General features: G+C 42.3%; 2 protein-coding genes and 1 long non-coding RNA gene across 3 annotated transcripts in view; 2 read left to right on the top strand and 1 right to left on the bottom strand.

Annotated features, from left to right (window-relative positions):
- Window positions 1-27395, bottom strand: part of LOC310841073 — a 58789-nt gene that overhangs the window by 24157 nt on the left and 7237 nt on the right. The window contains exon 2 of the long non-coding RNA XR_014562324.1: window positions 10454-10524. This is a non-coding gene — a long non-coding RNA (uncharacterized lncRNA). The remainder of the gene's footprint in view (window positions 1-10453; window positions 10525-27395) is intronic.
- LOC310841015 (amine sulfotransferase-like) lies at window positions 237-5146 on the top strand. The gene is made up of 5 exons (XM_083731546.1): window positions 237-522; window positions 1283-1349; window positions 3043-3070; window positions 4209-4378; window positions 4753-5146. Exons 1-5 carry the CDS (start codon window positions 498-500, stop codon window positions 4796-4798), a joined length of 336 nt encoding a protein of 111 aa, XP_083587672.1. The 5' UTR covers window positions 237-497; the 3' UTR covers window positions 4799-5146.
- On the top strand, window positions 8907-18813 carry LOC310840989 (amine sulfotransferase-like). Its single transcript, XM_083731488.1, has 7 exons — window positions 8907-9017; window positions 10592-10739; window positions 14445-14653; window positions 16257-16383; window positions 17140-17234; window positions 17974-18154; window positions 18531-18813. The coding sequence occupies exons 2-7, from the start codon at window positions 10598-10600 to the stop codon at window positions 18632-18634; spliced, it is 858 nt and encodes a 285-aa protein (XP_083587614.1). The 5' UTR covers window positions 8907-9017; window positions 10592-10597; the 3' UTR covers window positions 18635-18813.

Genomic DNA, 27395 nt, shown 5'->3' with positions numbered 1-27395 from the left:
GTGACCATGACCACTGGATTTTTACAATTGAAATTTAATAAAAAATGTTCTTAAAATAAGCAAATTAACCATCTATTGGTGTCCCAGATGCACTGGCGGAGGAAGCGGGCTGTGGGCCACCCCGGATGTCATGCCTGAGGGGGGGTCACCTTACTGTGCTGCCCCCCCAAAAGATGCTCACTGCTTGAAAAAAATGGCATTCGTTACAAGGGTGCCATAAGCTCATTTGACACCATAGGATTTCACTGTGCATGTGTCATTCATGCTGCAAAAGAGGGTGAGGCTGCCAGGGCTGTAAAGCAACTTGGAAGCACCAAGAATCCACAAGAAGAGATATCTGAGATCCATCCATTTATTATTTTAGGAATCGAAAGAATTTGTTGTTATTCCTGCAGGTTATTTATGTGTCCAGAAACCCAAAGGATGTCTTGGTTTCCTTTTACCATTTTTCCAAAACTATAGTCAAATTAGAAGAAGTAGAAGATTTTGGAATTTTCATGGAGAGGTTTTTGGCTGGGAAGGGTAAGGATGAATTGCTGCTCTAAAATGAATCACTCTTGTCCCTTCATCTTTATCCTTTGACAACAGATTAAAGAATTTCTCTCTGTGTTAAGGAACCTTTTCAGAATGCCATGTCTGATGCCACATGTTACTCTGAGGAAATTCCACATCCATGCATCACAAAGCGTCTCCAACTGAGACTCCAACTACACCATTTTATGCCACTGATGACTGTTGTCCATTGATGCCGAAGGGAGGGTATAGATCTGGCCAACTCCCAAAGGAAATCAGGTGGATTTGAATGCTGTCTGCATCAGGATGCAGCAGCTAAAAATCATTACAAGGTGGAGACCTAATCGTTAATCAAGTGGAGAGATTTGTGTCAAGTTAAGTCAGAAACCCAGACAGTGTCTCCAAATGTTGCAAGTATTAACTTCCACACCATATAAGGAAACTGCCAGCGTGGGAAGGAAGGGGGCTGGAGGAAGGCTAGACTGATCTCAGCCCACCCATCACTCTTCCATCACATTGCCTGGAAGCACAGCAGGGAGCCTTAAAGTGTAGAACTCTTCTGCAAATTTTTTCTCTGAGAAAGTGTTTGATGAAGGTGGATGGTTTTAATTCAGCTTCTATTTAATGGTTTGTACCACTGCTGGTTCTTAAAATGATCCCTTAAAATTGTTTTAATGGACTTTATATGTTTGTACTGCTTCTCTCTGAATGTTGTTTTTTTAAAAACTCTGATCTACATTTTATGCCAAATCAACTTCTCTCATATCAGTACTTGCAAGTTTATGGCTGGACCATGTGGAAGGCTGGTACTCTCACAAGGATGACTTCAATATTCTTGAGACTTCCGGGTCGGCGCCATCGCCGAATGGCGGACTCCCTCCGAGCTCCGGAGGGAGCCGGCTTGGCAGGGGCTGGGTCCTACCGCACCGGCGATGCGGGGACCCTTAAAAACCACGGCCAGAGGAGGCCGTGGACATGGAGACTCGGCTGGCACCGTCAGCGCCCTCCCGACTCGTGAAGGAGCCTTTTTAAAGGCTACGGATCGGGTGCCGGGGAGAAGCGTGGTGCTTTGAGTTCTCTGCTATCCCTGCCGAGCGCAGCCGCATGCCATCCGGCGGAGAGCGCTGACTTCTTCTATTGAGAATTTGGATCTAAAGAAGAACCCGTGAGTAATTGGAATATGGACTAAAAAAAAAAAGGGATAAATTTTTAAAATTTGGAGCGAACGGGGGAGGCGGAAAAAAGGAAGTCAGCCCACCCCTAAATTGTAGAAGAGCCAAAACAAAGGACTGGACAACTAAGATCGAGTGTAACCTTATTTCGCCGAATTAGCAACTTCGCGAGGGAAAATTATAAGATTGAGCTGGAGGAGAAAAGTGGAATTGTTTTAAAAAAGCAACCCCCCCCCCCCGGAATCCCTGGAGCGATTCGTGAAACTGCCTGGAGAAGAGCAATGGAGGTTTTGACAGCTGTCAAAGAGCTGTCAAAAAGGAAGATTAAAATAGAGACTTTGTTATGAGGACTTTGCCGGTTACATTTGTTATAAATTGAACATAAACTGTTTCAAATATGGGCTAACAAGCTACTTGGACTGGTGGATGTGATTCTGGAAGGGAACTTTGCTACTGTAATCCATCTAGAGGAGCTGAGGGATATTGCATGTGTTTTTGACAGGAAACTTGAACAGTTGAATGGAACTTTTAATCTCCTGGGAAACTGCAGGAATGGAACTTTATTTTGTCTACAGAGGTCTTTACACTACAGGAAACAATGGAACTATTTGTTGGAAAATGAAAGGAACATGATGCAATGCTTTGCTCCTGAATAACAAGCCCCTGCAGAGACACTAGAAACTTTTGGAAAAAGAACATTTCTGTGGGAGAACAGAGAAACAAAAAGGAGGAGAATGATTGACAAGAATAAGGAAACAACAAGAACTGGACAGAACTGGGAGAGGGAACATTTGGGATATCCAGGTTTGACAAGCTTATGGAAACAAAATTGGAGTTTTTACTCCTGGATATAAAAACCTGGATAGAAGAAATGGGCCCCTCTTTTGATAGACTCCTTCTATGATTGGACACTCGTAATTAAAGACTGGCAAAGAACCTGAGGGACATAGTGTAATGTGGGAACTCCAGGAAGATATTAGAAGTAGAGGGATAGATGAAACGCAAAGGGGAAAGAGGGGAGGGAAAGTTGGAATCCAAAGGTTGTAAAATCACTACTCATATTTATTTTATTTCCATCTGTACTATGTTTGAAAGGGGGGAACTCGTGGAAGGGAATAGATCGATCTTAGGGGATGGGAATTTGGATAAATTGGGTTATTGATGATGAGTGTAATTTGGGGATAAGAACTTGTTGAATTTAATTGCTTATTTGGAAGATTTGGAACACAAGAGGGGGTAGGGAGGGGAAGTCCTGGTTATTGGCAAAAAGTTTATAAATTGGATTTAATTTGTTTTAATTTGTTTTAATTTGGAAAACCTTAATAAAAATTATTATAAAAAACAACAACAATATTCTGTTTCTTACCTATGAGGAAATGAAGAAGGTAAGTTATCAAAATGCTATCCAGTCTAATATTAAACATCCATCAAAACTCTCCTTTACAAAATGAAGGAAGGAAGCAATTTGATTATTCAAGTGCCCTCAGCTGCTTCTTCCCCTGCTAGTCTCGCTTCCTTTCCTAAAGATTTTTCAAAGCCGAGCAGGCCATGGATTCGGGTGCAGCTTTCAGACCCTAGACTGCAAAAAATGCACTGTAACCATTTCCCCTGAGGGATTATGGGGCTATAAATAAAGTGTCATGATCCCAAGCAAGGTATGTCATTTCACAGGCCCTCTGATGCTGAGGAGAGATGTCACAGAACCCCCCTTGTGTCTGCAACAGGGACATTTAGTTATTTACTTGTGGACTCAGAGCCAGTGGCATAGCGTGCGTTGTCAGCACCCGGGGCAAGGCAAGTAATTTATGCCCCCTAACCCATGGATTTGCGCCCCCTAACCCGTGGATTTGCGCCCCCTAACCCTAACACCCAGATGTTGCGCCCGGTGCGGCCGGGCCCCACTGCACCCCCCACGCTAAAGGTAAAGGTAAAGGTACCCCTGCCCGTACGGGCCAGTCTTGACAGACTCTGGGGTTGTGCGCCCATCTCACTCAAGAGGCCAGGGGCCAGCGCTGTCCGGAGACACTTCCGGGTCACGTGGCCAGCGTGACATCGCTGCTCTGGCGAGCCAGAGCCGCACACGGAAATGCCGTTTACCTTCCCGCTGGTAAGCGGTCCCTATTTATCTACTTGCACCCGGAGGTGCTTTCGAACTGCTAGGTTGGCAGGCGCTGGGACCGAGCAGCGGGAGCGCACCCCGCCGCAGGGATTCGAACCGCCGACCGTTCGATCGGCAAGTCCTAGGCGCTGAGGCTTTAACCCACAGCGCCACCTGCGTCCCACCCCCCACGCTACACCACTGCTAAGAGATGCCCCGGAATATAAAGCATTCTGCATGGCTCATGGGATAAAAGCAACAATGAAAGTATAATGCAATGGCAATTATTCCAAACTAGGCAAAGAAAGATGCAGGCTGCTTGTTTTCCCTGCTTGTAATCCTGCCTATTCCGTGAGTTTTAGTCTCTAGGCTGTCAGGTTTCTCTATTGTGGATGGCCTGACATTAAAACCACGTTCCATTTCAGGATCTGAGAAGCTGTGTATTGAAATTATGCAACTTCCTGGGAAAGAGACTGACGGAAAAGGAGGTGGATGTTGTTGTGGATCAGGCTACATTTAATAAAATGAAAGCAGATCCCAGGGCAAACTATGAGTTCTCTCATGGACCACAGCAAAGGACATTTTCTTCGCAAAGGTAAGTTAATGGTAGAAAAACTGATTTGGTCTGCTTGTAGAATCCCCTACAGATTCACCTGATATTTACACTGATATGTGATAACTACCAAGTAATGGTGATTTCATTTTCCAGGCTTCATGAAACTCTCGGTTTCTGTCATTTCCTAATTTTAGAGTTGTTCTATGTACTTTCCCTGTTGTTTTTTCCTTGTTTAAATAGGAGGTTTTCTTCACAAAGTTAAGTTAATGGTAGATCACACTGACTTGGTGCTGCTTGCAGAATCCCTGACATATTCACCAGACAATTGCATCTAGGGATGGAATATATCTGGAGGTATGGATATTTATTTGACCACCACAATGTACGTTCTTTCTGTCTGCTTCCTGGGCCAGGCACTGTTGGAGACTGGAAGAACATGATGACAGTCGCACAAAGTGAAAGGTTTGACAGCGTTTTTAAGGAGAGAATGGAAAAGCTGCCCATCAAGTTCTGCTGGGACATCCATGAGGAATCATGAGTCTGCCTTCAGCTTGGAAGGAGGAATTAAAGTGTATGCATTTAATCCAGCCCTATTTATAAGATTCATCAGAATATTCTCATGTGGCTTAATAGCTTCCTAATGTTCAAATATGTGCATTAATTTTTTAAAAACACCACAATAAAATTACATTTGTACTGTCCGCTTCTTCTCTATCTACATTCCAACATGTCCTAATTTCTGACCCCATATGCAAATGTTAAGGAATCTATTGGGATTAGTAATTGTGTTTTAATTTGGCAGTGTTATAATGAGGTTACCATTGGATTATTGTAATTGAAATTTAATAAAAAATGTTCTTAAAATAAGCAAACTAACCAACTATTGGTGTCCCAGATGCACTGGCGGAGGAAGCTGGGTGTAGGCCACCCCTGGTGTCATCCCTGAGGGGGGGTCACATTGCTGTGCCGCCCCCCAAAAGATGCTCACTGCTTGCTGTGGGGGGCGCCCCCCTGATCTGCTCACCCCAAGTGCTCGCCCAAGTGCCAGAGCAACTAGCTCTGCTTCTTTCCAGAAGGCAATGTAAATCATCCCACTCACTCATGTCATCTATTTATTTGTTGTTTGTGGAATTCAACTTCACTCTCTTCCACTCATTCCATCAGGACAAACATTCCAGCCTGCTGGTTGGCACAACCCTCCTCATCTTCATTCCTTCTGCACTGTTCTTGGGGTTCTCCTGACCCCCTCAGAGTCAATTTTGAGGGTGCGTGGGGAATATGTGGAGAGAAGTGGAGGAAATGGACAGTGTATGTTTGATGCCCATAGCAATCTCCTTCATGGGTCAGACTGAAAAGGAGGAATTTCCATCGGGATCATGGAGCAGAGAGAAAGGGTTAAAGCAAATTTTGGATGACATAGAACCTGGATCAGAAGTTCCCACTGCTACCTTTAAATCTTAAGAAATGATGTCATGAGTTCCATGGAGACATCACAGAGGGAATGGTTGGATCCTGAAAATCAATGGGAGGAGCTCAGGAGGGTGGGGCTGAATAAACCTGGGGAAGGTCTTAACCAGATGCAAGTGGTGAAATGAGGATCCCAAGAAACGTCTGAGCCCAGGGAGAAGGCCAGTAGCCTAGAGGACAGAGAGGCACCAAGCGGGTTGGCAGAAAAATGTTCTGCCCCTGTAACATTGGACATTCCAAACCAGGCACCACCTGCTGTGGAACAAGCTTGGTGCCTCTTCCAGTCAGCAAGAAGCCTTCTCCTTCAGGGGAGAAGAATAGAGTAAATTGGATGCTGAGCCATTGCCAATGCTGCCTCCATCTCCAAGGACACACAGATGCTAACACATGCAAAAATCCTTGCAGACCCAACCCACCTGTAGGGATGCCTGTTTGCTTGCTTGTCTCCTTAGAGAGCTTAGTCCAGGGTCCATTTAGTCCAGGGTCCAACCTAGACCTGAGAGCAGCGATCAAACACATCAGGCCCTGGGCAAGGTCTCAGGAGCTCAGAGGGGCACATCACTAGTGCCATCCTGACCCCACTGCCCATCTCTGAGAAACTGGGCTGGAGCTGACAGCAAAGCAGTGAAGAAGCCCTCTGCATCCTACCCCCGCAATCTATTGTCAAGAAAGACTTCTTATGCCATCTTGTTGCATGCCACCCCAAGTTTGAGCAGTGCAAGATCCCAGGGGTTCCAAGTGCTCTTTCTCTCAAAAAGGGTATGTGACTATTCCATGTTTGGGAGACATTACACTAAAAGAATGTGCATGTTGATCTTGGAACCTCCCAATAAAGGTCCCGGATTCTGTGCAGCAACTAGGGATGGCATTTTGTGACAACCTGGCGTTACAACTATCTATTTGACTACCACAGTGCCAGGCCCTCTTGGAGACTGGGAAAACATGATGGCCATTGCAAAAAAAATGAAAGCTTTAACAGTGTTTTTCAGGAGCAGATGGAAAGGCTCCTCTTCAGGTTCTGCTGGAACATCAATGGTGAACTGACTCTGTTTCCAGCTTGAGAATATTTATACAAACTTTTTTCCTTCTCTAGAAGAGGGGGTGCATTTGTTGTAGTATCTGTCAATCCATGTGTTGCAAATAATTGGACGAGAGCTGTGATTGTTGGAACAGATGTTTGTGATTATTGGAAGGCATTCTGAGTGGAAGAACAACAGGCAAGAAGTAATTTCCCTGCAGTAGGCGTGGGAGGATCCATCTCTGCTTTCAGATTTAAAAACTGCCTCTGCCTCTTCTATGTTTTTAAGAGTGTGGATGAGTGAATCTTATCTGTTTGGGTTTCCTCTTAGTTTCTCACATTTCCACTGTTCTTTTTGGTTCACCATATTTCTGTACCAGTTTGTGCAGAAGAAGAGGAAAAAATCATGAAAAATTGTCCGCATTTTAGTGTACATTTCTGTTGATATACAAATAATGCTGAATACAAAGATGCTTAATATATACACACAATATTTTTTGTTAATATACTCAATTTTGCATGATATTTTCAGTAAAATATACATTCTATTATCCGCATAATATCATAAACACTTTCCCATAAAATAAGCATATTGTTTGGTTGGAAAGGCGTATCCCGTAATTTGAAGATGTATGAATTTTGATGGATAAACTGCAGCTGTGTTTCTGTTCACATACCATTTCAGGAAGTTGAAATTAGGTGGACTTGCATTAAAGCATTAATCAGATTACTCCCCATGCCTGCTCTGGAGTATTATTAGAGTCTGCCTGGCAACTAAAGCTGATAGATAAAAGACCCCAGGAATCCAACATCTATCATCCAGGAATGTTTGTATGGGCTTTGAAACACCTATCACTTCAACATATGAAGTCAGTATCATTTACCAGGAAACACAACTGAGATTTGCCATCATTTGAAATAAAAAACCCTGCAATCATAAAATAAACTTCACAATCTCAGGGGTGCTGCATAAAAAACCCCTGTGGGTTTGTGGTGGAAGAGCTGAGGTATGGGGATGTAGACAAAGTTGTGCTGCTGCCCAAACCGAAGACATTGAAAGTGGTTTGCAGAATACATTTGGACAGTAGCAAGGAGAACACAGGAAGACATCAAGTGCATTTTCTATGCAATGGTATTCCTGAAAACATTAGCTTTAGATGATAAACAAAAACAAAATGAGCCATTTCTGCATGTGGCATTGTGTACTGGGAAATAGTTTTCATGGAATTCTGACTAAAATGACTGGGAGTTGTCCATCTTGATGTGGACTCTGAAAATCCTTCAAAATCTTTGAAGGGTGGGAACGATTAATGCCAATATATTGGATTTGAAAGTTTATTCTTGGGCTTGAGTAATGTTTGATCTCACATATGCTGTGTGCAAATGAAAAAGGTTGCTACTTTTCTTGGACAGATTTCTAAAACAATCAGTGCTAATTATTTAGTAAGTTTTATAATAAGAATAATAAGAATAAGAATTTATACCCCACCCATCTGGCTGGGTTTCCCCAGGCACTCTTGGTGGCTTCCAAGTGAATATTAAAAATAATACAGCATCAGACATTAAAAACTTCCCTAAATAGGGCTGCCTTCAGTTGACTTTTAAAAGTAAAATAGTTGTTTATTGCCTTGACATTTGCTGGGAGGGCATTCCACAGAGCAGGAACCACTACCGAGAAGGCCCTCTGTCTGGTTCCCTGTACCCTCACTTCTCGCAGTGAGGGAACCGCCAGAAGGCCCTTGGCGCTGGACCTCAGTGTCCAGGCAGAACGATGGGGGTGCACCGCTCCTTCAAATAGACATTGGTGAATCTCAGGTCTCTCGTACCATTTGAGCCCATTTTCTACTAGTGGACCAGATGTAATACTGCATTTATTTCTTAAACGGGCAAAGACCACTGTTGATATTGGCTGTTCCTTGTGCAAAGAAAAAAGTTCTTCCCCTGTTGTTCTTTACATAATGTGCCTAGATGATCCTGTTTTATCGTTCTTTTCTTGCATAACATGCCAGGAATTATTTACTAAGGAGGAGCCATCGATTTAATCAAACTCTTATTAGTTAACAGAATTCTATAAAGCAGTTTCCTTGAGAGCGCTGAACGTGAGCCTTGAAAAGCTGAAATACTCCAAGCTGTAGAAGAGATCGGTCTCTTCCTCTCTCTTGCACACTTTTTAACTCTAAAAACAAAAGGTAGGTAAGTTTTCTTGTAAATTAAACTTTCCAGGGAAAAGCAGGACTACTGAATGACAAACAACTAATCTACTCTTTCTTGCAAGAGTTCTGCAGGGCAATAAGGTATTTCATCAGATGCATGGAAACTCTTGTCATAGTTCAAATTCTTTTATGCTGTCACACAGAATGCAACATTTGTGCTACCAGAGATTAATAGTTATTTTGAGGGGACTGAATGTGAACTCCCATTGTGCAAGTGGAACACTGCTCATTTGGCATGGGATACAACCCTTAATTTATATATTGGAAAATCAAACGGAGTATTTTTCTTGTTACTATTTTGGATATACAATGTTTTCCACTAAATGGTTGTTACATTTCTTAGCAATGAAACAAAAAACTTATATAGAGAATTAAAGTGATTTTCAGGCTTCATGGCACTTTATTTCTTTATCACTTTTAAGCAATGGATTTTATTTTTATTTAAATGTTTATAAAGTATCCATTCATCTATAATAACACAAGGTGGTAAATCTTGATGTCATACATCATATTCTATATTATGGCCTGAAATATCCTAACAGGTATAAAAGGCCTGGCGACAACTGGCAACAACTTTGGTTTCCTCAGCACCCAACGGAGCCTTGAACTTTCTCCCAGAACAATTCCCCGCCTCCTTATACCATGCACTGAGCCCACCCTTGCAAGTGCTTTCCTTGTCAGACGCTACATGGGAGGAGAGAAATTGGCACAGGGAGGAGGCAAAAAAAGAAGAAGAAAGATCTATCTTGGCAGTGGTGTCTCAGTATGGGAACGCCTGCCCTAGAGGGCCCATTGTATGTCTAGCCAACTCTCTGTATTATCATAGATGAAGCTGAGGACAGCATTCCTTCCATGGAACGTCCTTGGGCACCACATTCCAGCAGCAGTTTCAGCCAGAGCTGGCAATGGAAGCCAGATGGGCGGTGAAGAATACCTTTCTCTTTGCCACCCTGTGGTCCCCAGCACATCTATGGTTTGGTCCCAGGAGGCCCAGAAAATACGTCACCCCAATTTCTTGAAGCTGATCAAGAACCCAGGAGGAACTGAGCAAGAGTTCCCAACAGATTCCATCTTTAATTTTCCCTGGAACCATTTGCAGGGAGCAGTTTTTTGCTTCCTTCCCACCTCCCCTGAGTACAAGAATGAGTGTCAGGATAGCAGCACTGACCAAACTATGATGCCAGGCAGCATAAAGTGAGGCCAAGGGCTGCTATTTTGCCTGCTGCACACATGCACTTGAGAAATAACTATGTCAGGGTGAAAGAGAAAAGCCTTATTGTGTAGGGCAAAGCCAGCTTTGAGTTGAAAGCAGCACCATTTTAATAAACACTTAAAGCAAGGGGGAAATAATACTTTGTTTCCTCAATGGTGGGTCAAGTGTCTGTTCTTTAAATGATGGACCTTTATGTTGCTCACCTGTGATGGAAGAGAAGCATGGGATTCTGCTACGGGGTCTGCAAAAAGAGTAGGATTTGACAAAATGACACCTCTATTTCTTTGTGATTTCCCATTGTCGCATAATAGAGGCAACTATTCTCTTCTCTTTATTCTTAGGCTGCAATGCAACCAGAGGAGAAATACCTTTTCACATACAAAGGATTTTATTTCCAGCCAGTATTTACTTCAGTGGAGTACTTAGATTCCCTGGAGGGTTTTGAAATAAGAGACAGTGATGTATTTATAGTCACTTATCCAAAATCAGGTAAGAGAACATTTTCGTAGGTTGAACCATCATTTCAATTCAACCCTGACGGATACCCACATATATCTACATAGTATCTGTATTATCCTAATGCAGGTTTAAAACCAAATGCAAACTTGAGGTCAATGTGGGTAGTATGGAACTTACCTGGTTACATAAAGGTGAACTGGGCCATGTTTTGTTTTGTTTCAAAAAAAGAGATGAAATAATGACTTTTCCACCAGTGTCAACCTGTATGAGGTTTGGAAAACAGCATAAATACACATCAAAAACATTCAAATGTGCTTGCTAAGGGTTTATTGTATTCACTGACTTTCAGGATTTTGTATGTGGTGGTAAAATGGTATTGTAAAATTCTCTTCTTAAGAACTTTCCTGTGACTCTTTATTTCAGCATTTATCTGCCACAGTTTTGCCAATAATAACGGGGGTCCGTATCCAATGCAGTTGTGCACTCCATTCAATAGCTTCCACTTCCACACCAGAACTTCCTTCACTCTTCTCTCCCCTTGTGTCCCCAGTGTTCCCCAAATCTGCCTTGGAGGGTTGGTGGGGTGGGGAAGACACAATAACTGGGAGTGGGAGAGGAGAGAGGGGGGAATTTCTGCACTGTACAGGCATTTAGGACTTGGGTGACATGAAGAAAGGATTCTGCAACTGCCTTTTGCCTATTATGTTTGTCTCACTGGCCATTTGTCAACATTCCTTTTTCTGGAATACATTGATAAAAAAATCATAGTTTGAATGTGCTGAATCAAAGTACTTTGGAGAATCAGACCTTTTTTTTATTCCCTGGACTTTGTCTATCATTTGTATAATGTGCTGTGAAGAATCTGGAATAGAGTTTTTGGTAGCTTTCTGAACAATAAAGGAACTTATTAGCAAATATTGTTCTGTCTTCCCAAATCCTCAGATTCTGTGAAACCTTTAGTTGAACTTCGCATTTCTCATCCACAATGGAAAGGAAGCCTTGGTCACTGTTCCTCATTCTGTTCCCTATTTCAGTGGTGGTCTGTGTGACACCAAAATTTGGTGCCCCCCACCTCTCACCTTCTATTTGACATCATAGTGTTGGCAACCTGTGTATCCAGGTCCCTAAATCTGCCTCTGCTTGCTGTGTTGATTCCCTTCCTCTCTCTCATTTCTTTTCAGTGTTGCAATTCAGATAGTAAGCTCCATGATGCAGAGACATGTTGTTTTTAGTTATTCTCTTTAAAGCACTAAGTACATTCATGACAATGAATGAAATTAAAGTAAAGGGTAAAGGTACCCCCAACCGTTAGGTCCAATCGCGGATGACTCTGGGGCTTTGTGCTCATCTCGCTCTATAGGCCGAGGGTGTCGGCGTTTGTCCACAGACAGCTTCCGGGTCATGTGTCCAGCAAGATGAATCCGCTTCTGGCAAACCAGAGCGGCTCAGAGAAATGCCGGATACTTTCCTGTCGGAGCAGTACCTATTTATCTACTTGCACTTTGATGTGCTTTTGAACTGCTAGGTGGGTAGGAGCAGGGACCCATCGTGGGGATTCGAACCATGACCTTCTGGTTGGCAAGCCCTAGGCTCTGTGGTTTAGACCTCAGTGCCGAGACTTCCGGGTTAGCACCATCGGCGAATGACGGAGTTCCTCTGACCAGAGGAACTGGCTCTATGGAAACTGGGTCTTCCCGCCGCGGCGAAGGTGGGGACCCGCTAGAAATCCCAGGTGGAGGAAGTGGGGTGAGCGGCGCGGTGCTGTGAACTGATTGCTACTTTCACAGAGTGAAGCCGCACAGCCATTGCTGGAGAGCGCTGACTTTTCCTGTGGACAATTGGACTCTAAACAAGTACCCGTGAGTAGAAACGGAAAATTGGATCAAGAAACACCCTAATTTGGTACCGAAGCGGGAAGGTTCAAAACAGGAAGTCCGCCTCCCGCTTTTTGTAAATAGACTGAAGCAAAAATCTTGTAAGCTAATAGCCTGGAAAGTCGTTTATAAAGGTCGAATTTTTCTTCATTTATAACCACTAAAACCCCCTTGGAAGCAGGAGAAAAAGGGGGGCGAATTTTGACTGTTCAGCCTGCAGGAGAGGGAGTAAAGAAAGATAAGTTTCCACCGTCTCAAACCTGGGAACGGGGAGTCAGAGACAGAAATTGTCGGAGACGTTCATTGACTGTGAATGGAACATTTTGACAGATAGCTAAAAAAAGAGAAACAAACTGATTCCAATGTTGCCTTTTGCATTCTAAAGAAACAAAATATCTGAAAAATAAAAGTAACTTTCCTTTGTTGGACTTGCTTTAAAAAGATGGACACAAATAGAAATTGTCCCCTCTAGAGGGAGCTTGTTAAATTGTTGCTGCAGTCTACTTGGGGATTTTACAGCTGTGTGATTAAGATCGTGGGACCAGTCTTTTGACCTTGAATAAAGATGTGTTGGGAGGAAGTTTTGGTGCTTGCTCTTTGCAAAACAAGTGCTTTGTTGGAGCAGATGCATGAGAAGATGGATTTGATGAATGAAAAGATGGATTTGATGACTGTTGTAGGCAGTAAATGCGGACAAACAGGGAATACTGACACTGACATCATTCAGGGACCAACACAGGAACCTGTTTTGACTGGGCAAGTGCAAGTGCAGATGATAATGGAGGAGGTTGCGGTTGCACCTCAAGTAATACAAATGGAGAGATCCGAGGCCCTGCAGGAGCATAAGCCGCTGTTTTTGAAGATTGAATTTGGAGTGGGCCAGGAAAGTTTGGAGCTGAGGAGGCTCTTAACTTCGGAGGGACTGTGAAACATATTGTTAAATATTTTCTGGGCTGGTTTGATGAGGGGAGATGGAGACAATTTTGGGCTGGAATCCCCCAGAGACCTACTCCTCAATGAGAAAGGAAAGAAATTAAGAAAGAGACCAACAAAAGACAAGGAAATGTGCAAGTATAAACAAGAAGAAGAAGATCTGCAGAAGGGGCATGGAAGAGATTTAAGAGCCTTGGACATAAGATTACCAGGTTGATGGACTAGATGGAATGGACAGTAAGGACTGACATAACCCGAGACCAGGAAGAAGGAACGTTGGATGAAAATTGGAAGAAAGTTTATAAAGAAAAATTTTTATTTTGGGAATTACTGTAAAATTAATGAATAGTAGGGGAAATGTTGGAATGAAACTATCTGACTTTAGTAGAAATGATATAAGGAGTTATGTATAAATAAGTATTAAGTTTTAAGCTCTAAGGTATTTTATGGTAAGGTAAGGTTAAATAAATTAAGGCAAATTGAATAACAGAATATGGTGAAAGATGGAAAGGATCTGCTGAGTTAATTAATAGGTTAGACTGTTAAGATAAATTATTCAATAAAAATTGAGAAAGATGGAAAGAATTTGCTGAAACAACTAATTAAGCTAGAATACAAAAAGGGAGGTATGAGGAGGTCAAGGAAACAAGCAAATGAAAGATAAAGATATGTAATATGGGATTTGTATCTTTTTTTCTTTTTTGTTGATGTTGCTGTGTTGTTGTATTGGTTTTTATGTATTTTTTCTGTTTTTTTATTTATTTTTTCTCTTTATTTTTTATGTATTGCAGTGTTGTTGCCTCTTTTTTCTTCTTCTTTTTTGTAATTTTCAAAGTCTTAATAAATATTATTTTTTTAAAAAAATAGACCGCAGTGCCACCCGCATACCCATATAAATGAAATTAAGTAAACTTATTCTCGTTTATAGGCACAATATGGACCCAAAATATTTTGAGCTTGATTTATCATGAAGGTCACCGAGATGGAACTGAAAAAGTCGACTTACTAGACAGGGCTCCGTGGCTGGAGTACAATGTCCGCAATGTGGATTATGTCAGTCGCCCATCACCTCGTCTCTTTGCTTCCCATCTACCCTACTATTTAGTACCCAAAGGGTTAAGGAACAGAAGAGCAAAAGTAGGAAACAGCACATTTATTATTTGATTATATTCAGTGTTTGTCTTGCCTTATTTGAATGAACATCTCAGTTTCCGTTAACATTTCTCCATTTTTGAGGGCAGTTCATCCTACTGCAATTCCTTTGTCCATATGAATGAATAATGCTCTGTGCACCCTGAGTTTGGAATAATTCCCATAACTCCTAAACAGCACAGAGTTTATGCTCCACCATAGTAAAAGTCCTGGAGGGTGTTAAGAATAAAACAGGTTCTTTTATCTGAGATTCAGTGCACTTCAGGCAGAACACAAGTAAGCAGTCAGACAACCAATATATTGGAATTTCTACATAACATTGCTTTATTGATTAACAAGCAGAACACATAACAAGACAAAGGAACATGCACTCAGTCTCTCACACAATCACACATACACTCACCACTCTTCTTCTGGATTGGGTGGGCAGACAGCGGGAACCTGGCTGCATCCGACACACCAACCCTCCTGAAAAGCCTGATCTTATATAGTCCTTTTTGATGCACATCTGAATATTGGCATTTCTCATTGCCTTTGACATGTTCTTGGCAATCTTCCACGCTTAGCATGTTCTTGGCATATCACAACTCTCATGCTTTGCACCTGGTCTTCTGTAACTTTTGGCACAGTACGATACTCATTGTTTGTAACTAGCATTGCACAGCCAGTCTTTATGTTTCCTTGAAGGTACAGTACTTTTGCCAGAACATGCACATTCCATTCGCTCTTTGATCAGCACAATTTATGAAAGTTCATCAACAGCATCCATTTTATGTGGTGGTCTTCAGCCCATTCAAAACATGGCATTTGTTGTGCAAGTACTTGGAGCTCGCAAAGCTGACAGACGCACTACGAGATAAACCTAAAAAGATGATGAAAGATGAATGGGAATGTATAAATAATTATCTAGGGGATAAGGTTTCAACAAGAAAGACCTGGTTATGTTTAGAATAATACCTCATAGTGAAATGTTCCCTGATACCAAAATGAGGGATTCCTTGGAATGCAGATAGAGAGAATTGCTAAGAATAATGATCTGTTGTGACCTTGATGGAAGGGGAAAGTAGATGAGCCTTTCTGTGTTCTGGCTCTTCTTCTTCTTCTTCTTCTTCTTCTTCTTCTTCTTCTTCTTCTTCTTCTTCTCCTTCTTCTTCTTTTTCCCTTTCCCTTTTCCCTTTCCCTTTCCCTTTCCTTTTTTTTCTCATCCTTCTTCTTATGTTTTATGCCATGTACTTTGATATTTTTGTTGTTTTTTAGCTTTTTCATTATTATCATTATTAAGTATTTTTCTTTTGTAATTTTGGTAGTCTATATTTATATGTATTTGTTTAAAGCAAAATAAAAGTATTTAAAAAAAACACAAAAAATGGCATCTGTTACAAGGGTGCCATCCAACACACTTAATAAGAATAAGTTCATTCAACACCATAGGATTGCACTGTGCATGTGACATTCATGCTGCAAAAGAGGGTGAGGCTGCCAGGGCTGTAAAGCAACTTGGAGGCACCAAGAATCCACAAGAAGAGATATTTAAGATCCATCCATTTATTATTTTAGGAATCGAAAGAATTTGTTGTTATTCCTGCAGGTTGTTTATGTGGCCAGAAACCCAAAGGATGTCTTGGTTTCCTTTTACCATTTTTCCAAAACTATAGTCAAATTAGAAGAGGTAGAAGATTTTGGAATTTTCATGGAGAGGTTTTTGGCTGGGAAGGGTAAGGATGAATTGCTGCTCTAAAATGAATCACTCTTGTCCCTTCATCTTTATCCTTTGACAACAGATTAAAGAATTTCTCTCTGTGTTAAGGAACCTTTTCAGAATGCCATGTCTGATGCCACATGTTACTCTGAGGAAATTCCACATCCATGCATCACAAAGCGTCTCCAACTGAGACTCCAACTACCCCATTTTATGCCACTGATGATTGGTGTCCATTGATGCCGAAGGGAGGGTATAGATCTGGCCAACTCCCAAAGGAAATCAGGTGGATTTGAATGCTGTCTGCATCAGGATGCAGCAGCTACACATCATTACAAGGTGGAGCACCTAATCGTTAATCAAGTGTAGAGATTTGTGTCAAGTTAAGTCAGAAACCCAGACAGTGTCTCCAAATGTTGCAAGTATTAACTTCCACACCATATAAGGAAACTGGCAGTGTGGGAAGGAAGGGGGCTGGAGGAAGGCTAGACTGATGTCAGCCCACCCATCACTCTCTCATGACATTGGGATGGGAAGCACAGCAGGGAGCCTTGAAATGCAGAACTCTTCTGCAAATTCCTTCTCTGAGAAAGTGTTTGATGAAGGTGGATGGTATTAGCTTCTGTTTAATGGTTTGTACCACTGCTGGTTCTTAAAATGATCCCTTAAAATTGTTTTAATGGACTTTATATGTTCGTACTGCTTCTCTCTGAATGTTTTTTATTTTTAATCTGATCTACATTTTATGCCAAATCAACATCTCTCACATCAGTAATTGCAAGTTTATGGCTGGACCATGTGGAAGGCTGGTACTCTCACAAAGATGACTTCAATATTCTGTTTCTTACCTATGAGGAAATGAAGAAGGTAAGTTATCAAAATGCTATCCAGTCTGATATTAAACATCCATCAAAACTCTCCTTTACAAAATGAAGGAAGGAAGCAATTTGATTATTCAAGTGCCCTCAGCTGCTGCTTTCCCAGCTGGTCTCGCTTCCTTTCCAAAGGATTTTTCAAAGCCGAGCAGGCCATGGATTCGGGTGCAGCTTTCAGACCCTAGACTGCAAAAATGCACTGAAACCATTTCCCCTGAGGCATTATGGGGCTATAAATAAAGTGTCATGATCCCAAGCAAGATATGTCATTTCACAGGCCCTCTGATGCTGAGGAGAGATGTCACAGAACCCCCCTTGTGTCTGCAGCAGGGACATTTAGTTATTTACTTGTGGACTCAGAGCCAGTGGCGTAGCGTGTGTTGTCAGCACCCGGGGCAAGGCAAGTAATTTATGCCCCCTAACCCGTGGATTTGCGCCCCCTAACCCTAACCCCCAGATGTTGTGCCCGGTGCAGCCGGGCCCCCCTGCACCCCCCACGCTACGCCACTGCTCAGAGCTGCCCCGGAATATAAATCATGTTGCATGGCTCATGGGATAAAAGCAACAATGAAAGTATAATGCAATGGCAATTATTCCAAACTAGGCAAAGAAAGATGCAGGCTGCTTGTTTTCCCTGCTTGTAATCCTGCCTATTCCATGAGTTTTAGTCTCTAGGCTGTCAGGTTTCTCTATTGTGGATGGCCCAACATTAAAACCACGTTCCATTTCAGGATCTAAGAAGCTGTGTATTGAAATTATGCAACTTCCTGGGAAAGAGACTGACGGAAAAGGAGGTGGATGTTGTTGTGGATCAGGCTACATTTAATAAAATGAAAGCAGATCCCAGGGCAAACTATGAGTTCTCTCCACCAGATCTCATGGACCACAGCAAAGGACATTTTCTTCGCAAAGGTAAGTTAATGGTAGAAAAACTGATTTGGTGCTGCTTGTAGAATCCCCTACAGATTCACCTGATATTTACACTGATATGTGATAGCTACCAAGTAATGGTGATTTCATTTTTCCAGTCTTCATGTAACTCTCAGTTTCTGTCATTTCCTAATTTTAGAGTTGTTCTATGTACTTTCCCTGTTGTTTTTTCCTTGTTTAAATAGGAGGTTTTCTTCACAAAGTTAAGTTAATGGTAGATCACACTGACTTGGTGCTGCTTGCAGAATCCCTGACATATTCACCTGACAATTGCATCTAGGGATGGAATATATCTGGAGTTATGGATATTTATTTGACCACCACAATGCACGTTCTTTCTGTCTGCTTCCTGGGCCAGGCACTGTTGGAGACTGGAAGAACATGATGACAGTCGCACAAAGTGAAAGGTTTGACAGCGTTTTTAAGGAGAGAATGGAAAAGCTGCCCATCAAGTTCTGCTAGGACATCCATGAGGAATCATGAGTCTGCCTTCAGCTTGGAAGGATGAAATAAAGTGCATTTAATCTACCGTATTTATAAGATTCAACAGAATACTCTCATGAGGCTTAATAGTTTCCTAATGTTCAAATATGTGCATTAATTTTTTTAAAACACCACAATAAAATTACATTTGTACTGTCCGCTTCTTCTCTTTCTACATTCCAACATGTCCTAATTTCTGACCCCATATGCAAATGTTAAGGAATCCCAGGATATCTATTGGGATTAGTAATTGTGTTTTAATTTGGCAGTGTTATAAGGAGGTTACCATTGGATTATTGTAATTGAAATTTAACAAAAAATATTCTTAAAATAAGCAAACTAACCAACTATTGGTGTCCCAGATGCACTTGCGGAGGAAGCTGGGTGTGGGCCACCCCTGGTGTCATCCCTGAGGGGGGGGGTCACATTGCTGCGCTGCCCCCTCCAAAAGATGCTCACTGCTTGCCGTGGGCGGCACCCCCCTGATATGCTCACCCTGCCCCCAGGTGCCAGAGCAACTACCTCTGCTTCTGCCCAGATGGCTATGTAAATCATCCCACTCACTCATGTCATCCCACTCACTCATGGGAAGGTCTTAGCCAGATGCAAGTGGTGAAATGAGGATCCCAAGAAGCGTCTGAGCCCAGGAAGAAGGCCAGAAGGCCAGAAGGTTGGCAGAAAAATGTTCTGCCCCTGTAACATTGGACATTCCAAACCAGGCACCACCTGCTGTGGAACAAGCTTGGTGCCTCTTCCAGTCAGCAAGAAGCCTTCTCCTTCAGGGGAGAAGAATAGAGTAAATTGGATGCTGAGCCATTGCCAATGCTGCCTCCATCTCCAAGGACACACAGATGCTAACACATGCAAAAATCCTTGCAGACCCAACCCACCTGTAGGGATGCCTGTTTGCTTGCTTGTCTCCTTAGAGAGCTTAGTCCAGGGTCCATTTAGTCCAGGGTCCAACCTAGACCTGAGAGCAGCGATCAAACACATCAGGCCCTGGGCAAGGTCTCAGGAGCTCAGAGGGGCACATCACTAGTGCCATCCTGACCCCACTGCCCATCTCTGAGAAACTGGGCTGGAGCTGACAGCAAAGCAGTGAAGAAGCCCTCTGCATCCTACCCCCGCAATCTATTGTCAAGAAAGACTTCTTATGCCATCTTGTTGCATGCCACCCCAAGTTTGAGCAGTGCAAGATCCCAGGGGTTCCAAGTGCTCTTTCTCTCAAAAAGGGTATGTGACTATTCCATGTTTGGGAGACATTACACTAAAAGAATGTGCATGTTGATCTTGGAACCTCCCAATAAAGGTCCCGGATTCTGTGCAGCAACTAGGGATGGCATTTTGTGACAACCTGGCGTTACAACTATCTATTTGACTACCACAGTGCCAGGCCCTCTTGGAGACTGGGAAAACATGATGGCCATTGCAAAAAAAATGAAAGCTTTAACAGTGTTTTTCAGGAGCAGATGGAAAGGCTCCTCTTCAGGTTCTGCTGGAACATCAATGGTGAACTGACTCTGTTTCCAGCTTGAGAATATTTATACAAACTTTTTTCCTTCTCTAGAAGAGGGGGTGCATATGTTGTAGTATCTGTCAATCCATGTGTTGCAAATAATTGGACGAGAGCTGTGATTGTTGGAACAGATGTTTGTGATTATTGGAAGGCATTCTGAGTGGAAGAACAACAGGCAAGAAGTAATTTCCCTGCAGTAGGCGTGGGAGGATCCATCTCTGCTTTCAGATTTAAAAACTGCCTCTGCCTCTTCTATGTTTTTAAGGGTGTGAATGAGTGAATCTTTTTTATTATTATTTTTATAAATTTTTTATTGGATTTTCACATTTTATAAAGACACAAACAAAAAACACACATAAATGCTTTCATATCCTTACTTTCATAACCCTCTTTCCCTGACTTCCCCCCACCCCCCCATACATCCCAATTTCCATGTTTAATTCAGCAAGTTCTTATTCCTCTCCTTAACCTATTCTTGTTATGTTTAAACTTAATTCTTTTTGTTAGGCCCAATTTTATTGTCCCGTTCTCTTATATACATTAGATCCTTTTTCTAAGATCGATCAAGGTTCTTATACCATAAATTTCCCCTTTTTTATATTAAAATATAGATCAAAATTACAAAACCCAAAAATCATAAAAAAAAAATTAGATTCTGTTTTCCCACTCCCTCCCTGCCCAGGTATCTGTCCCTTCCCAAATAACTGTCCTCCCATGAAACTCCTAGCCCGGATTCCTCACATCAGAGGCCTTTAAGTCTCTTTCAGTCTCTCTCTGTCTATTCTGTTGGCAGTCCTTTTTGTTGGTCTTCAGATCTCGAGGGATGTCTGTCGCAGTCAGTTCATCTTCTCTCAGTTCAAACCTAATTGAAGAAACTTGCTGCCAAGGTTCTGCCAAAGATCCCCCAAATTCAAAATCATAAAGGCCAGAAAAGAGGAGGAAGTCCCAGTTATGTTTCTTTGCGCTTTTAACCTCCAATGTTCCATAGTATCCGGCGACTTCCTCCTTTGCTTTTCTCCTCTGTCTCGTCTTTTCATAGTTTATAATCCAAAAAGCTTCTTCTTTGTTTCCTGACAAAATTTCTGTTCAAAATTTTTTATCTGTACTTTTTCCCCTCCGACCTCCTTTTCCACCAGCTCCAAAGATGTCTTTTCTGGTTCAGCTGCAGAATCTTTTAAAGTCAAATCCTTATTTCCATCAGCAGGATTACTTGTTTTAGAGATCAAGGTCGTGAGTTGTTTGTCCATAACCATAGCCTGCTCTTGCAAGGTTCCCACGAGAAAAAAGGCTCTTTCTATTTCTGCTAGTAATTTTCCTTCTGCAGCCATTGTAATGTCACTGGTTCCCCCTAGGGGGATTGCCATTATTCAGAGTTCTTTGCCAACAGTCTTTTACCCTGTTATTTACTTTGTTTCCAACCACTTCTAGTTAAATGTAACACCTTTAAACCAAAGAGATATAAAGTAATACAGTTCTTATCTTTATCCAACCGTTTGACAGCTCGATTGTCAGCTGTCAAACTCCTGTTCTTTCACGCTAGGTTCATGCGGGACGCTCCTGGATCCGGGGGGGGGGGGTGCACAAAAGTTTTCAAAATTCACCTCTTCCCTCCAGCACAACTTAAAAAGAAATAAAAGCTTATTCTTACAAATTAATGGAATCTCTTGTCAGTCTCAAAAAACACGAGGTTTTTTTCCCCGATCTTAGTTTTTCGCTCCTTGCTTCAAATTATCTGTATGTAGGGGGGTGCGGACTTCCCTTTAGCACATCCCCCCGTTCGTTCCAAATTAAAGGTATAAATTTCTTTTAAAGTCCGAATTTCCTTCTACTCACGGGGTATTTGTTTCCAGTCCAAATATCAGGAAGAAAGTTGACGCTCTCCGGCAATGGCTTGCGGCTTCACTCCACTGAAGTAGCGGTCTACTCCCAGCACCACGCCGCTCCTCGTACCCTCTCCGCAGCCTTTAAAAAGGCTCTTCGATTGTCGAGGAGGGCGCTTAAGGTGCCCACTGAGTCACCAAGTCCACAGGTAACAGCACCTGTGGTTTCTGAGGGTCCCCGCGTCGCCGGCGCGGCAAGACCCGTCTTCAGCGGAGCCGATTCCCTCCGGAGCTCGGAGGGAATCCGCCATTAGACCGATCGCGTCAACCCGGAAGTCTGTGAATGAGTGAATCTTATCTGTTTGGGTTTCCTCTTAGTTTCTCACATTTCCACTGTTCTTTTTGGTTCACCATATTTCTGTACCAGTTTGTGCAGAAGAAGAGGAAAAAATCATGAAAAATTGTCTGCATTTTAGTGTATATTTCTGTTGATATACAAATAATGCTGAATGCAAAGATGCTTAATATATACACACAATATTTTTTGTTAATATACTCAATTTTGCATGATATTTTCAGTAAAATATACATTCTATTATCCACATAATATCATAAATACTTTCCCCTAAAATAAGCACATTGTTTGGTTGGAAAGGTGTATCGCATAATTTGAAGATGTGTGAATTTTGATGGATGAACTGCAGCTGTGTTTCTGTTCACATACTGTTTCAGGAAGTTGAAATTAGGTGGACTTGCATTAAAGCATTAATCAGATTACTCCCCATGCCTGCTCTGGAGTATTATTAGAGTCTGCCTGGCAACTAAAGCTGATAGATAAAAGACCCCAGGAATCCAACATCTATCATCCAGGAATGTTTGTATGGGCTTTGAAACATCTATCACTTCAACATATGAAGTCAGCATCATTTACCAGGAAACACAACTGAGATTTGCCATCATTTGAAATAAAAACCCCTGCAATCATAAAATAAACTGCGATTTCACAATCTCAGGGGTGGTGCATAAAAACCCCTTTGAGTTTGTGGGGGAAGAGTTGAGGTATGGGGATGTAGACAAAGTTGTGTAGCTGCCCAAACCAAAGACATTGAAATGTTTGCAGAATACATGTGGACAGTAGCAAGGAGAACACAGGAAGACATCAAGTGCATATTCTATGCAACGGTATTCCTGAAAACATTAGCTTTAGATGATAAACAAAAACAAAATGAGCCGTTTCTGCATGTGGCATTGTTTACTGGGAAATAAACCCTGCTTTAAATGTATTTTAAAATGGTGCTGCTTTCAACTCAAAGCTGGCTTTGCCCTACACAATAAGGCTTTTCTCTTTCACCCTGACATAGTTATTTCTCAACTGCATGTGTGCAACATGCAAAATAACAGCCCTTGGCCTCACTTTATGCTGCCTGGTATCATAGTTTGGTCAGTGCTGCTTTCCTGACACTCATTCTTGTACTCAGGGGAGGTGGGAAGGAAGCAAAAACTGCTCCCTGGAAATGGTTCCAGGGAAAATGAAAGACAGACTCTGTTGGGAACTCTTGCCAATTCCTCCTGGGTTCTTGATCAGCTTCAAGAAATTGGGGTGACGTATTTTCCGGGCCTCCTGGGACCAAACCATAGGTGTGCCTGGGGACCACAGGGTGGCAAAGAGAAAGGTATTCTTCACCGCCCATCTGGCTTCCATTGCCAGCTCTGGCTGAAACTGCTGCTGGAATGTGGTGCCCAAGGACGTTCCATGGAGGGAATGCTGCCCTCAGCTTCATCTATGATAATACAGAGAGTTGGCTAGACATACAATGGGCCCTCTAGGGCCGGCGTTCCCATACTGAGACACCATTGCCAAAATATCCCTTTCTTTTTTTGTCTCCTCCTTGCGCCAATTTCTCTCCTCCCACGTAGCGTCTGACAAGGAAAGCACTTGCAAGGGTGGGCTCAGTGCATGGTATAAGGAGGCGGGGAATTGTTCTGGGCGAAAGTTCAAGGCTCCGTTGGGTGCTGAGGAAACCAAAGTTGTCGCCAGTTGTCGCCAGGCCTTTTATACCTGTTAGGACAGTTCAGGCCATAATATAGAATATGATGCATGACATCGAGATATACCACCTTGTGTTATTATAGATGAATGGGTGCTTTATAAACATTTAAATAAAAATAAAATCCATTGCTTAAAAGTGATAAAGAAATAAAGTACCATGAAGCCTGAAAATCACTCTAATTCTCTATATAAGTCTTGTGTTTCATCGCTAAGAAATGCAACAATCATTTAGTGGAAAACATTGTATGTCCAAAATAGTAACAAGAAAAATACTCCATTTGATTTTCCAATATATAAATTAAGGGTTGTATCCCATGCCGAATGAGCAGGGTTCCACTTGCACAATGGGAGTTCACATTCAGTCCCCTCAAAATAACTATTAATCTCTGGTAACACAAATGTTGCATTCTGTGTGACAGCATAAAATAATATGAACTGTGACAAGAGTTTCCATGCATCTGATGAAATACTTTATTGCCCCTCAGAACTCTGGCAAGAAAGAGTAGATTAGTTGTTTGTCATTCGGTAGTCCTGCTTTTCCTTGGAAAGTTTAATTTACAAGAAAATTTACCTACCTTTTGTTTTTAGAGTCAAAAAGTGTGCAAGAGAGAGGGAGAGACCGATTTCTTCTGTAGCTTGGAGTATTTCAGCTTTTCAAGGCTCACGTTCAGAGCTCTCCAGTAAACTGCTTTATAGAATTCTGTTAACTAATAAGAGTTTGATTAAATCGATGGCTCCTCCTTAGTAAATAATTCCTGGCAAGTTATGCAAGAAAAGAACGGTAACACAGGAGCATCGAGGCACAAAATGTAAAGAACAACAGGGGAAGAATTTGTTTCTTTACACAAGCAACAGCCAATATCAACAGTGGTCTTTGTTTGTTTAACAAATAAATGCAGTATTACATCTAATTAGCACTGGTTGTTTCAGAAATCTGTCCAAGAAAAGTAGCAACCTTTTTCATTAGCACACAGCATATCTGAGATCAAATATGACTCAAGCCCAAGAATAAACTTTCAAATCCAATATATTGGCAGCAATCTTTCCCACCCTTCAAAGATTCTGAAGGATTTTCAGAGTCCACATTGAGATGGACAGCTCCCAGTCATTTTAGTCAGAATTCCATGAAAGCTATTTCCCAGTAAACTATGCCACATGCAGAAATGGCTCATTTTGTTTTTGTTTATCATCTAAAGCTAATGTTTTCAGGAATAACTTTGCATAAAAATTACACTTGATGGCCTCCTATGTTCTCCTTGCTAAACTGTCTAAATTTATCCTGCAAAACACTTTCAATGTCGTCGGCTTGGGCAGCTCCGCAACTTTGTCTACCTGCCGTACCTCAGAGCACTTGGAACCCCTGGGATCTTGCACTGCTCAAACTTGGGGTGGCATGCAACAAGATGGCATAAGAAGTCTTTCTTGACATAGATTGCGGGGGTAGGAAGCAGAGGGCTTCTTCACTGCTTTGCTGTCAACTCCAGCCCAGTTTCTCAGAGATGGGCAGTGGGGTCAGGCTGGGACTAGTGATGTGCCCCTCTGAGCTCCTGAGAACTTGCCCAGGGCTTGATGTGTTTGATCGCTGCTCTCAGGTCTAGGTTGGACCCTGGACTAAATGGACCCTGGACTAAGCTCTCTAAGGAGACAAGCAAGCAAACAGGCATCCCTACAGGTGGGTTGGGTCTGCAAGGATTTTTGCATGTGTTAGCATCTGTGTGTCCTTGGAGATGGAGGCAGCATTGGCAATGGCTCAGCATCCAATTTACTCTAGTTCTCTCCTCTGAAGGAGAAGGCTTCTTGCTGACTGGAAGAGGCACCAAGCTTGTTCCACAGCAGGTGGTGCCTGGTTTGGAATGTCCAATGTTACAGGGGCAGAACATTTTTCTGCCAACCCGCTTGGTGCCTCTCTGTCCTCTAGGCTACTGGCCTTCTCCCTGGGCTCAGACGCTTCTTGGGATCCTCATTTCACCACTTGCATCTGGTTAAGACCTTCCCCAGGTTTATTCAGCCCCACCCTCCTGTGCTCCTCCCATTGATTTTCAGGATCCAACCATTCCCTCTGTGATGTCTCCATGGAACTCATGACATCATTTCTTAAGATTTAAAAGTAGCAGTGGGAACTTCTGATCCAGGTTCTATGTCATCCAAAATTTGCTTTAACCCTTTCTCTCTGCTCCATGATCCCGATGGAAATTCCTCCTTTTCAATCTGACCCATGAAGGAGATTGCTATGGACATCAAACATACACTGTGCATTTCCCCCACTTCTCCCCACATATTCCCCACGCACCCTCAAAATTCACTCTTTGGGTGTCAGGAGAACCCCAAGAACAGTGCAGAAGGAATGAAGGTGAGGAGGGGATGTGCCAACCAGCAGGCTGGAATGTTTGTCCTGATGGAATGAGTGGAAGAGAGTGAAGTTGAATTCCACAAACAACAAATAAATAGATGACATGAGTGAGTGGGATGATTTACATTGCTGTCTGGGCAGAAGCAGAGGTAGTTGCTCTGGCACCCGGGTGCGGGGTGAGCATATCAGGGGGGTGCCACCCACGGCAAGCAGTGAGCATCTTTGGGGGGGCAGCACAGTAAGGTGACCCCCCTCAGGCATGACATCCGGAGTGGCCCACAGCCTGCTTCCTCCGCCAGTGCATCTGGGACACCAATAGTTGGTTAGTTTGCTTTTTTTAAGAACATTTTTTATTAAATTTCAATTGTAATAATCCAGTGGTCCTCTCACTGCCAAATTAAAACACAATTACTAATCCCAATAGATATCTTGGGATTCCTTAACTTTTGCACATGGGGTCAGAAATTAGGACATGTTGGAATGTAGAAAGAGAAGAAGTGGACATGTAATGTTATTGTGGTGTTTTAAAAACATTAATGCCCATATTTGAACATTAGGAAGCTATTAAGCCACATGAGAATATTCTGCTGAATTCTTATAAATAGGGCTGTATTAAATGCATACAGTGCACTTTATTTCATCCTTCCAGGCTGAAGGCAGACTCATGATTCCTCATGGATGTCCCAGCAGAACTTGATGGGCAGCTTTTCCATTCTCTCCTTAAAAACGCTGTCAAACCTTTCACTTTGTGCGACTGTCATCATGTTCTTCCAGTCTCCGACAGTGCCTGGCCCAGGAAGCAGACAGAAAGAACATGCATTGTGGTGGTCAAATAAATATCCATACCTCCAGATATATTCCATCCCTAGATGCAATTGTCAGGTGAATATGTCAGTTTAATGTACCATAAATTACATTTGCGAAGAAAACCTCCTATTTAGAACAAGGAAAAAACAACAGGGGAAGTACATAATAGAACAACTCTAAAATTAGGAAATAACAGA

Source organism: Podarcis gaigeae (genome assembly GCF_964106915.1).
Source record: "Podarcis gaigeae genome assembly, chromosome: 3".
Lineage (NCBI taxonomy): Eukaryota > Metazoa > Chordata > Lepidosauria > Squamata > Lacertidae > Podarcis > Podarcis gaigeae.
This window is presented reverse-complemented; position numbering and strand designations above follow the sequence as displayed.